The 13,537-nt window shown below is 40.7% G+C and overlaps 1 protein-coding gene across 1 annotated transcript in view; it reads left to right on the forward strand.

The window, feature by feature from the left end:
- The window catches only part of LOC124990328 (Fc receptor-like protein 4), a 79,127-nt gene that overhangs the window by 47,785 nt on the left and 17,805 nt on the right, over positions 1-13,537 (forward strand). The window contains exons 4-7 of the mRNA XM_047560246.1: positions 740-994; positions 1,272-1,556; positions 4,142-4,420; positions 7,541-7,822. Coding sequence (XP_047416202.1) covers positions 740-994; positions 1,272-1,556; positions 4,142-4,420; positions 7,541-7,822 — 1,101 coding nt within the window. The remainder of the gene's footprint in view (positions 1-739; positions 995-1,271; positions 1,557-4,141; positions 4,421-7,540; positions 7,823-13,537) is intronic.

Below are 13,537 nucleotides of genomic sequence, written 5' to 3' on the forward strand. Positions count from 1 at the left end.
AGCTGCTCAGGTGAAAAAAAATTGGGAATGAAGTTTATTTGAACAGTTCCTGTACATAAAGTTGTATAGTTTTAAGCCACATTACTTATGGCATAAGGATTACTTGGCATAAAGATTTGTCACATTTATAGCTATAGATGGAGAGAGAGAGAATTTCCTGTTTGTCCTAAAACCACCTGTTATGAAGTTTAAGTAGTATCACCCTTGTTACAATGCCTTTTAATTTAGTAAACAGGAAACAGCATAGTAACATAACAATTCCTCTCTTAAACATTTACCTACTAAAATGATCATAAATATATATCTCCCCAAATGGAAGACCCTAAGTGATCAAGAAAAGAAGACTCATTAAATGAATTACATTGCTGCCACTGAAGGAAAACTGTCACCATTGCCAATCAAGTTCAGTAATGATATTACTGAGAAAAAATATTTATAGCATAGTAAGTGAAAGGCAAGTTATCAAATATATAAAAATTATTCCAATTTCATAAAAAAAGATACACAGAGACTCTCACTTACCTGAACATGGAAGAAAAAAAAACTGGAAGCATCTATGGGCAGTAAGATAATGGATGCTTTTTACTTATATTTCTACTTTCCAACTTTTCTCAAATTGCATGAGTTCATTTTAAAATCAGAAAAAAGTGATAATTATTTTAAGAATCCTTGGAATAATAATGAAAGGAAAGAGGGAACAATGGGATGAACCAAATAACTGGTCTTGTTTGTCCTACAGCCTCACTGATCCTCCAGGGCCCACTTGATGTGTTTGAAGGAGAGTCGGTGCTTCTAAGGTGTCGGGCAAGGGCAAAAACAGAACTGAATACTTTGGTATTTTACAAGAATAATGAAGCTCTAATATTACCTAATAATAACCCTGAATTGCATATTAGTGGTGCAAATCTGGAGCACAATGGTGAATATTACTGTGCTGGATATAAGGAAACATGTTGTGCAGCTTCTTCCAATACAGTCAGAATCCAAGTCCAAGGTAAGGCTTTCAATGTTTTGCAAGAGCGTTAGTGAAAAGGAGGGTCCCTGAGGTTGCAGAAGTAGACTAGGAAGAAAAGGGTGGACTGCGCTGCCATTGAGAGAAAACACAACTGTGCTTTGTGCTGATGGATGTTAGAACTCAAAGGTGACTTCCCTTTCTCATCTGAATAATGTGGTGCCACAAAACTGCTTGCTGGTGCTGCAGAGGAACTGCTTTTCTCCAGTGCAGTTCCAAACTTCACTGCCCTGGGGGCTGCTCTGATCCTCCTTTGCAGTGCTGTTTCCACGTCCTGTGCTGAGAACCAGCTCTGATAAGCCCATTGAGGGAAGCCCATTGACCCTGACCTGTGAGACCCAAGTCCCTCCGCAGAGGTCAGATGTCCAGCTCCAGTTCCGCTTCTTAAGAAACAGTCAGACTCTGGGGTCAGGCTGGAGCAGCTCCCCAGAGCTTCAGATTCCTGCCATGTGGAGAGAAGACTCAGGGTTCTACTCGTGCCAGGCAAAGACATTGACTTTGGATGTTTTGAAAGAGAGTCAGAAGTCCTCCATTTCTGTGGAGAGTGAGTATCAGTGGGTTCTGGGATTTATAGGCAATGAGACTGGAAGAGTTGTGTAGAATTGCACATCAGTTCGGGTGCTGGTCCATGTGGAAAATGCCTCTTCCCCTTGTGAGAATGAAAGCTGAAACCTCAACTCTGGACATCTTAGCAGAACTTAGAGAAAAAAAAAAAAAAAAACAAGGAAAAGAGAAACAAGGTGCATTTTTCTTTCAATGTGTTTAGGTACGACTCTCTTTCTCTTAAAGCTGTCTTCCCTGATGTCCTTTATTTCCTGCTAGTCTATAGCCATAAGCTATGGCTGGGCTGAGTGGTCTCTGCCCAGCCAGATGGACAGACTTAGAATACTAGATGCTGGAGCAGAGTGCTTAAGAACAAGAAAATCCAGGGGCAAAATGTTGGGGAATAACCAGTTCCAATTTGATGTCCCTAGGAATAGTGGTATGCCCATTCTCACTTTTTCCTAAGTTTCTAAAATTGTATAGGTTTTCAAGCATGACTCTTAACTAATGACCAAATGCTTCCCTTCATTAACTTGGGTCTGTCTTATGGAAATATATTTAAGTATTAGGAAGGGACACATGGTCTGAGGTGCCCACTTCCCTGAGTGAGCAGGGAATGAAAGTAACAGCATTTCCCATAAATTTACTCCTGTTCCTAAAAAACACAAAATGAAAGTTCTATGACATTTTCTTGTAAACTGAATAAATTCTATTAATATTGCAGTTACAGAAAACAGGAGTTTCTAGGGTCACTAGTTTAAGGATGAACAATCCAGAGAAGGTGGAGAGGGTATTATCCAATAGTTAAGACACAATAATTTCTAGCAAAGTTTCTCCCCCATCCTCAGGTTCTTCTCTCCAACAGTTCAATTATCTTTCTTTGTTCTTCAAGACCTTAGGATAACTCAAAAAGCACTGTCCTAAACTAATATCATTACCAAAAGCCATGCCCATCACAGATTAGCCTACTTGAAGGGACTGTCCTGGTTCCACCTCCTATGACCACATATCTGACATGCTAGACAGGCTAAGAAGGGTTTGCTCAAGGGCAAACTTACTGAATATGTCCATAATGTCTCATTTCCAATTAGCTGCTGCTGTCACTGAATCCCCAGGACAATCCCCTTTGATGCCAAGTCTCCCTGCCCCCTGCACACCCTCATCATTTCATTCAGCTGTTTGGGCACCAGATGTCACCTCTGGATGACTGACCATGTTCTATCAAGGTGTGAGTGGACACGAGAGCAGGGTGAACAGGGTTACCTCTATTCCTGGCCTGGACTCTCTACAAGAACATTAGGAAGTAGATGGCCTCCCTGGCCAAGCGGGGACCACAGTCTCTCCAACTGTCTCCTTCTTCCCAAGGACAGGGTAACTCTACCTCGGGCTAACCTTATGTAGGAAATCAGCAGATTCTACCCTTTCCATCCTGTGATTCTTCTCTACCCACGAGCACCCCACTGCTAAGAGGCTCACATATGTTTTTATTTATTTATTTATTTATTTTGGAGTTGTTGCCAATGTCCAGATAAACACTGTACCAGCCTTAGAATCCGTGTTTGAAGGACAGACGCTGAAGCTAACCTGCTCAGTAGACAGGCTCCCGGGGCCCATCACATTCTCCTGGTATAAAAGAGACAAGCAGAGGAAGGGAACAAAGATTCACGTAGCCTCGGAAGCAGAATTCAGGATCTCCATGGTGAAAGCCAGTGATGCTGGGGACTATTACTGTGAAGTCAATAACAGTCACAGAAGTTTTACCAGCCAACTGGTAACCATCGAGCCACGGAAGGGTGAGTTCTGCTGAGTGTCATCGAAGCCTGGATTATCAAACTGAACAGGGGACTCCTCTGTGAAGACCACAGGCAGTCGGGTGGGAGTGGCCATTGACACCAATGCTCTGAATAACTTGCCAGGAGTTAGTGAGAGTGTAGCAGGGAAGAGTTAAGGACAGAAGGGGCTGAGGGCAGTGGGAACTTTTGGAAACTCTTAGAAATAGAGATTAAGGAATACTTTCAGTAATTAGGACTATGTCTATATCCTTCATATTTACAAATTCCTTTGCAGTTTAAGTGAAATGTCTCTTAAGAATGAAAATTAGAACAATTAGAATGTTAGAATCAGGACTGGTCTAGGGCCATTCCCCTTGACAAGGTCCCTTGATTTAAGAATCCTCAGGGACCCTCCCTGCACACATAAGAGATGGTCAGAATGGGCACAGGGAGAGGGTATGAGCAGAGAGAGAAGGTCCAAGAATATGTGAATCTGGAAGGGAAAATGGTCAAGGTCAGAGCCCTGAGGCCAACCCTAGTGAGTGGCCCCAAGGGCATCATCTCCTCTGTGAAAGAGGGTCAGGTCACCTGACAAGGGGAGCAGGGAGGGAAGAGGCCAGGGGTCTGATGGGAAAGGAATAGGCTGGAGAAGACCAGCATGGAGGACAGGGGAGAGTTGGTGAGAGAGGCCAAGTAGGTTGCTGGACCACCCTGAGGGTCAGTAGAGACTAGAGTCTGGGCATTTGCTCTGGCCACAGATGGAAATCTACAGTTAAGGGACAGAAGTAACTGTTGCTCATTCTCTCTCCCTCAGCCCCTGTGTCTCGGCCTGTCCTCACCCTCAATCCTGCTAGGGGTCAAGCTCGTAAGGGAGCCCAGGTGACATTTCACTGTGAAGTTCAGAGCGGTTCTCCCCGGATCCGGTATCAGTTTTTTCGCGAGAGTGTATTACTTCAGGAGATAGGAGCAGAACAATGGAAGGAGAGGTCTGCCAGCATCTCTCTGCCCGCAGAGCATTCTGGGAACTATTACTGCACTGCTGACAATGGCTACGGCCCCCAGCGCAGCGAGGCTGTGAGGCTATCCATCATCAGTAAGCCTTGGTTTCCTCCATTCACCCACCCCTCTCTCCCTGACCCCTTCAGACATGTGCTCCCACCTCCCAGCATCCTCTGCTTCTTCCCTGGGAAAACCTAATGTACTCTCCACTCCCTGGCTCTCCACCCTGTTCCTTGGACAGCCCAGATGCCACCACACCTCTGAATGTGTCACAGCAGCTTTCTCTCTCCTGGCCCCCAACCAGGAGAAATCCAAAATTTTCCCTTTCTCTCTACTTTTCCTGTGGATCCTCAGGGAGGAAAATCAGAAAGTTGTTCTCAGTAGCTATAACGTCAGTTTCCAGAGCACAGAGGTATCTCTTGTTCCTTTACTATCAGACATTTGTTAAAACAGTGTATCAAGCAACATAAGACATAGCAGCAGGACCACTGTTAGTCCAATATGTCTCTCTGATTGGAGGGTTTTTAAGAGTTAATTAGGCAATGGTGTGAGGAGGCACAGAAGAGAAAGGGTCTGGAAGCAGGTTCCCAGACAGCTTGACCTTTGCTTTTTGGTCTAATGCCCTCAAGGCTCTTATTTTTTTTTTTTTTTTTTTTTTTTTTTTTTGGTACTGGGGATCGAACCCAGGGCCTTGTGCTTGCGAGGCGAGCACTATACCAACTGAGCTATATCCCCAGCCTCCCTCAAGGCTCTTAAAGGCAGTTGTCATATAGCTCGAATGGGTTCTGCTAAGACTTGAATCTCAGTTTTGTGCCATTCACATGACCAAATTCCAGGCCCCATTTTTAGGGAAACAGTCTGATTTGGGTCTGTACTGGTGGTAGACAGTCCACTTTTGGTTAAGTCTAGAATCAGCCTCAGTTTGACCTCCTCTAATACAACAGACCCATTCTGGAAGAAAAGGCAGAATCCAGTCCCTCACATGATAGATGTGCACGTTATGAAAGAAAGGACCAGGAAACCCTCTAGAGAGAGCTCACATGGAAGAGATAAAGGAGCTGGGTCCCTGACATTCAGACAAGGAAATTGGAGACAGTGATATCATTATGAAATGCATTTAGAGATGTTTAAAGTGCTATATGGTGGCCCATCTGTTCACCTAATGTACTGACATCTAAAGATACATCAAATTGGACCACATGGACCCATCTTGGGGTCTAAAGCAGATGCAGACGAGTCATAGGACAGATGCCAACCCAGGGATAGAAATACCTGGAGGTTGCAGAAGCAAACGGGAGGGCTCACCAGTCTGACTTGGGAGATGAGAGGACTTTTCTTAGGAGAATTATGGGCAATTTGAAAACACCTTATGTGTGAGTTGAGACCTAAGGATAAAAGAGAACATTTAGGAAAAGAAAGGAAGGGTGGGAGAAGAAACAAGCTGTGTAAAGGCATGTGCTAAAGAACCCAGATGTATGAGGGAGGAAATATTCAAAGAATGGACAAGAGGTTGGGTCACACTGGCCAAAGTAGAGAGTGAAGGTTGGGAGAGGCAGGATGAGGATGGGGAGGGAGGCTGGGCCAGCCTCGCCTTAGTCCTTAATAAAGGCTTGGACTTTATTCAAAAGAGTCATCTGGGATCCATGAAGAGTTTTAATGCTGGAGAAAATCACTCCAGCTGTAGTATGAATAATGGATTGCAGAACAGCCAGTTTAGGAACCAACCAGGAGTAAATACAAAAACCCAAGAAGAGAATGTCCTGTTGAACAGACTCCCCAGGCCAGTCTCAGCTGAGGAGAAAGGATGCCAAAAAAGACCACAACTGAGAGAAGAGATGCTAGGAGTGTATACACTCAGAAACTAAAAAAAGAAACTGCTTTAAGAAAAAGATAGTGAGCCAATTCAGATGAGGCCAAGCTGAGAGAAGATGGAGGATAAGAACCTGATCTCAGGCACTGAATTTAGTCAGAGTCCTATTTAGCAGAACACAGACTATAACCAGAATACCAGGGTTTGAGTGTTGCCTTACCACTTATCACCTGTATGACCATCTCTTTGAGCCTTAGTGTTCTCATCTGTAAAATAAGAACAACTATAGAACGTTAGAACGTACCTCAGGGAATTGTTTTCATGATTCATGTCTTCACACGTGTAAAAATCTATATATTATATATGACAAATACATATATATCCCAGGCTTATAGTTAAAAGAACTCTACTATCATAATAGCAAGTATCTTTTGTTATTATGAAGATCATCATTATATTCACAAACATGAAAACCAAACTTTAGTAGATTTGAGGTAAACACCAGTGGTAATAAACAAGAAATGAGTTTAAGGTACAAAAGTGGAACCAGTAGAAGTCTGTCCACAGAAAAGAGGAGAGAGAAAACATTAAATGCAAGCAAGGTTGCTATTATATTGTTTTGTTGTTTTTCTAACATGGAGAGGATTAAACAAGATTAAACAAATCCAAATGATGTTTGGAATAAGCTGATACAGGAAGAGAATTTACATCCAGAATAGAGGCAGGTGGGCATAGGGGTCAAGAAACCGAGGAGAATCTACCTTGGGAAGGCAAGTGTGACAGGTGTCAGAATCAAAATGGAGTCACTTTTGTCAAGCCCTAGGAAAAATAAACAAAGCCAGATTACAAGAAGGAAACTTATGCATGCATGCCCAATAACAAGAACCACAGACTCGCTTAAAGGCCCCTCTACCCTTTGCCTCAGTCTCCTTGGCTATGTCCATAATTTACTGAGCCTGTATCCCCCTTGCAATACTCTGCTAGTCCCACATAAACTTCTTCTCTAGAGAATCTCTCTCTGTTGTTACTTGGATTGACCCAAGGAGTAACTCTTCCAAGGTCACAGGGCAGAGGGGAGGAGCTGAGAGCTGATGGGGGTAAAGATATGGGTCTGGTGGCAGCAAGATAAGAAACTTGTTCCCTAAGGGCTTCATCTCTGCAAAAGGGGGTCAGGTCACCTGATACAGGGAGCTGGGAGGGAAAAGACCAGGGATCTGATGGAAAAGGAGTAGACTGGAGAAGACCAGCATGGAGGACGGGGAAAGATGGGGAGAGATGGTGAGGGAGGTTGCTGAAACACCCTGAGGGCCAGTAGAGACTAGAGTCTGGGCATTTGTTCTGGCCATAATGGAAATCTACAGTTAAGAGGCAGAAGTAACTGTTGGCTCATTTTCTCTCCCTCAGCCCCTGTGTCTCGGCCTGTCCTCACCCTCAGCACTCCTAAGGGCCAGGTTCTTGAAGGAACCCAAGTGACACTTCACTGTGAAGTCCAGAGAGGTTCTCCCCCGATCCTGTACAAGTTTTATCATGAGTACGTCCGCCTGGGGAGAAGCTCAATCCCCTCTGGAGGAGGAGCATCCTTTGACTTCTCTGTGACCGCAGAGCATTCTGGGAAGTACTACTGCACGGCGGAAAACAGCTTCTCCAGCGCCCAGCGCAGCGAGGCAGTGATCCTGTCCGTCTTGGGTAAGCCCTGAGTTCCTGCTCAGTCCATCCCTGATCAGATCTCTCTTTCACAGTCCTCTTCACAAGTCTGCGCAAACCTTCCAGTTTCCTATCACAATCAGCCTAGCACCCTTCTTGACTCTCTTCTCAGCAAACCCAGGCCTCAGGACTCATCCAGCCCTGGCTTAGCCTGACCCCTATGACAGCTCAGAGACTCCCCCAGCTTTTTTCAAACACATTATTTTCACAGATCATCTCTTTGTGCCCTCTACGTTTAGTCCCCAAGTCAATTTTTCTTCATCTGATGGACAGATGCTTCACCATTAACACATATAATTGAGCTGCAAGCACAGTCATAAGGGCAAATACTGGGCAACACCACAATTTCTCCAAAGAAGTCTCAAGCAGCTATAGCTCTCCCTGTACTTTTGGAGAGAACAGAATGTGAAAGGAAAGGAGAGAATGGCTTCCCAGGAAACTGATCCTGGGTTTTCTGGGGTTTTCTCTCATCTTTATAAAATAAGTATAAAAGTAATTGCATTACATTTTTAACTTTTAGTGAAGTATCGCATACATTCAGAAAAGTATACACGTCATAAGTATAAACTCCTGGTTACCCATGTGACCATCAAGAAGGTGTTATTTGGAAAGGGAAATTTGCCTCTGTTTACACTTGGGTGAAAGTACATTTTTCTTTTTAGAGAAGTAGAATGATATAAGAGAAAAATCTTGAGTCTTTTATGTCAGACTATTTTATATCAAAAGAAAACAGAAGCTGCTGGTGTCCCAGGTAGGTGAGGATTTGTTGTAAAGATATCTAAGGAATAAGGGAAACAAGCAAGACCACATAGCCAGATTAATGGAAGAACTGAGAGGTCCCTCAGAATAGAATGTACTTCTCAGAAACAGGTTATATTGATACCCACTGGACTGGAAGCTTCCATTGCTCTCTATTCCTAGGACCCCCTACTATTTTCATTTTCTGTTCTTCATTTTTTCTCATCCTAAGTGATCTTCCCTCCTGTTTCACTACCCCATGACTTTGGTTGACTCAAAGCTTCTGCTCGCCCCAAAACCTACAACCCCAGGCTTCTGCAGATTCACTGCTAGACATGGTCTTAACTAGTCTAACTAGTTGGGTAGCCTAGCCTCTAAGCCCCTCCTAGGCCACTGGAAATCCTGTACATGGACTGTTCTTAATCGAACTGTTCATTGCTAGTTCAACAAATTATGGCCAAGTTAGTAATGTGGACTACATGGCACATAATTAAGAAAATAGCTTTTTAGAGAATTATACAAATAGCAGGGGCTATGAGCCAATATCCATGAAAAACACCCTGCTTGGGTTGTCTGGTGTAACTATATGTCAGGCCTGAGTTCTAGCTCTGGTCACAAAAATGACTGATTCATGATTTGTGCAAAATGTTTAAACTTTCTTTGACTCACTCTTTTCACTTGATTTTGAAAGTTAGGTAGGACAATAATTAGGACCCCATCTAGCCCCAGAATTCTATGATTTGAGTTGGAATAGGAATCCAAAGGCCAGTCATTCATGAATCCCTGGAGGAAAAGAAGAGGGCCGAGAAGCACTTGTCAAAGCCCTATGCACGATCACCAGGCTCCCTTACTGGGAAATGCAGGGGGCAGCGTGATCTTGACAGTCTGGACATCCATCAAAGGGGAGAGTGAGGGGAGATAGCTACAGGACTTTTGGGGATAGAAATTAACCAGAGTGATGAAAATTTGGTCTGGTGTAGGCAAATGACTAGAATGGCCAGTGGTCTTATCTTAGGAACACAAGTCCACGTAGAGTTCATTACTACAGTCTTGGAACATTCAGATGTGGGGGAGCAACTATTTCAGGTTATGGGAATCAAGAATAACCAAAGGAAGACATGCTACAATATAGATTGTTGGGTAAATAGATTACATAAGACTCTTAAATGTCCTGAGACCTGAACTTCAAAGCCAGAGTTCCCAGCCTTAACGCACCCTCTATCCCATTACAAGGGTTTATTATCTACTCACATTTAACAATATCAAAAACCTCTTAACTTCCTGGTCCTTGTCTGTCTCCCTCAATGCCAACAGGTGCTTCAAGACAACAGCACCTCATCAGTATAGGTCTTCCCTACCTCCCTGTGCCTAACAATGTGTGGCACTGGGCATTTGGAACTCAAAGAACAATAGGGTTCTGAGGTGAGATAAAGGAAGAGGAGAGCAAGGAGAAAACACTGATCTTTGAAACTTCATATAATAGCAACTGAACAGAAATAAACCTGAATTAGCAAAAAATTGTCTGTGAGCTGAGAAACTTCACTGTGAGCCATGCAGACCTTTGGTAGAATAATCTGCTTTGTTCAAAGGACCCAAACAGGACACAGATAGACTTTGTGGGAATGTGTTCTGATAAATAAATTTCTGAAAATCTACCAATAGACCTGAGGACACGGAAACATGTACACAGGCAGTATTCTCAAGCGAATGCCAGACTCTGACTATAACTTTATTCATTGAAGGATGAGTTACAAGAGAAAAAAAGAGTCCAATGTAGGAATCTTTGCATAGATGCATTTGAAATTATAAAGGGAAGTCTCTTGGACATACTGATTTCCATTTCTTTGGGTATATACCCAACAGTGAGATTGCTGGATCATATGGTAGTTCTATTTCTAGTTTTTTAAGGAACCTCTGTGTGGTTTGCCTTAAAGATTGCACTAATAATTTACATTCCCAGCAACAGTACATGAGAATTTCCTTTTCTCTACTTCCTCACCAGCATGTTATTTTTTGTCTTTTTGGTAAGCCATTCTGTTTCGATTTGCATGTCCTTAATGATTAGTGATATTGAGCATTTTTCCATATATCTGTTAGCCATTTTTTATCTTCTTTTGAAAAATGTCTATTCATACCATTTTCTGTTTTTAATTTGAATATTTATTTTCTTCTGTTGAATTCCCTATCTAATTCTGCCTTTTAATTTCTGGTCAGATGAATAGTTTACAAATATCTTCTCCCATTCTTCAGGTCAATTCTTATTATCTTGATTATTTCCTTTATTCTCTTGATCGCTTCAAAAGAAAAATCCCATTTGGGGGTGTGAGACCTGAAACACAGAAGCAAAAAAGCAAAAATAGATAAATAGAGGGCATTTTGTTAAGCAAATTAAGTCAGGCATAGAAAGACAAACACTGCATATTATCATTTATATGTGGAAGCTTTAAAAAAAAAAACTGGTCTTATAGAAGAATAGAATAGTGATTACCAGAGCCTGGGAAGTGGTGGGGGAGAAGATGTTTAATAGGCACAGGGGTGCAGTTGGATGGGGGAATATTCCTAATGTTCTGTGGCACACTGCTAGGGTAACTATGACTGACAACAACTAATTGCCTACTTCAAAATAGCTAGTAGAGAAGATTTTGATGTTCCTAACACAAAGAAATAATAAGTTTTTGGTGTAATGTATGAACTAATTATCCTGATCTGATCATCACACATTATATACATGAATCAAAATATCACACAATGCCCATGTATAGATATGATTATTATGTGTCAATTAAAACTAAAATTTTTTTAATGGGAAAGAAAGATGACAATAGTTTTATGAAGAAGAATACATAATGCAATACAATACATACAAAATAACAACAATACATAATGCAAAATAGAAAAATGTCTCTAAGTTAGAAAAAAACTGGAGAAAAAACCTCAAAGATGTAATTTTGAAAATTCTGTAAAATGAAGAAAATACGTACATCATCTGTTACATATTATATGTACATCTTACATACATCATAAGATTATCTTAATGAGGTTATCAAACTTCAAAATTAAATGTGTGTGTGTGTGTGTGTGTGTGTGTGTGTGTGTGTGTTTAAGAGAGAGAGAAAGAAGAGAAGCAGAGGGGAAAGAAGAGGGTGGAGAGAGAGATTGGGTTTTTGGAAAAAACAAGCAGTCATCTCAGACAGAAAAATACCAAGTTGGTCCTTGACTTTGCACAATAGTCAATGCTAAAGAGAGAGCCATGGTGTCCAGACTTGGATCTCCAGGAGAGGGATGAGAACTGAGAATTCTGTATCAAATTGAAAAGTCATTGTCAAAAATGCAGAAACTCAAGGAATTTAGTGCCCATTAAACCTTCTTGGAAAAAAAATTACCTCATGATAAAATTCAGCCCACCAAGATGTGAACCAACATAAAGGACACGTAATGAGGGAAACATGGTATGAAAATGAGGACCGAACCCATGTAGTTCAGTGGTTCTCAACCCAGCCTGGGAACTTGGCAAAACCACCTATTATTAAGCTCCTCTACGAAAGAAATTAAATTCATACTCTCTCAAATAAGGCTTCAGAAACAATATTTTCAGGTGAGAATATTGTACCAACAAGGTTGAAAACCATATATTTAGATATAAAAATGGTGGCCAACCAATTATGAAGACTATGGTTTAAGAACAGAAAATTAAATAAACACTGAGAATGTAAAAAAATGTAATGAAAAATCAGCTAATCAGAAGCAGGAGAGGAAGTAAAAGAACAATTATTTTCTTGTGATCATTTTTATTTCATAATGAGCAACAAAAAAGAATCAACTTGACAATTTAAAAAAATTAATGATGCTTCCAAACAAATGATTGTCTGAGGTAATGAACATGTCAATTGTCCAGATCTGATCATTATACATTGTATACATTATCAAACTATCACTGTACCCCATACTTATGTACAATTACTATATGTCAGTTAAAAATGGGAAAACATTTTTTTAAATTAATAACAAATTTTTAAATTTCCATTTTATAAATCATTTATGAAAATTTTGAATAATTCATTAATGGGTTAGTGAAGTTTCATAGAAAACCAACTAATAACCTATAGAATCACATCAAAGAGAATGAGTGAATTATTCAAGTAGAGTGACTACAGAAAGAAAATAAATAATAAATACAAACCTAACTGATCAAGTTGTGGAAAAACTTCTTTGCCATTAGTGCAAGTGTTAATTGGTCCAACTTCTTTGAAGAACAATTTATCATTACTTAAACTGTCATATACCTCACCTCAGAATTTCTACTTCTAAGAATTTATCCTAAGAAATACATGCACAAATACACAATGATATATCTACAGGATTATTTAATGCACTATTATTCAAAAATTTTTTAATTATGACATTCATTCAGAGAGAATTGCTTAAATATATTATAGTAAGTCCACACAATGGAATAGTCTGCTGTTGGCAAAACAGGTAATATTTGTACAAAATTTTACATACTTAAAAGAGTTGCACTTTATTGTATATAAAAATTATACCTCAATAAAGTTGGTTCTTTTAAAAGTGAATGTTGCAGATTTTTCAGTAATATCACAGAAGGATGCTCATGAAATATTGGTAGGGGAAAAAGCAGGTTATAAACCAGTGTGTATTGTGATCTGTTGAATGTGATTTTATATTTATTTGTGTGTTGATATGAGCAAGTGTATTCATATGTAGAAAAGGTTTAGAAAGTTATTACCACAAACTCAACAGAGGAAACTTCTAAAAAATGAAAATATGAAAAATGATAGAACATTTCATATTTATTTTGTATAATTCTCTAAACATTTTTTTTAATTAGGAATAGTTTTAAATTTTTTAAAAAGACACTGATGTCAGTATACTTGTTTCCTCTCTTCAGTTCCAGTGTCCCGCCCTATCCTGACGCGCAGGCCTCACAGAGCCCAGACTGTG

Source organism: Sciurus carolinensis, chromosome 1 (assembly GCF_902686445.1).
Source record: "Sciurus carolinensis chromosome 1, mSciCar1.2, whole genome shotgun sequence".
In the NCBI taxonomy this organism is placed as follows: Eukaryota; Metazoa; Chordata; class Mammalia; order Rodentia; family Sciuridae; genus Sciurus; species Sciurus carolinensis.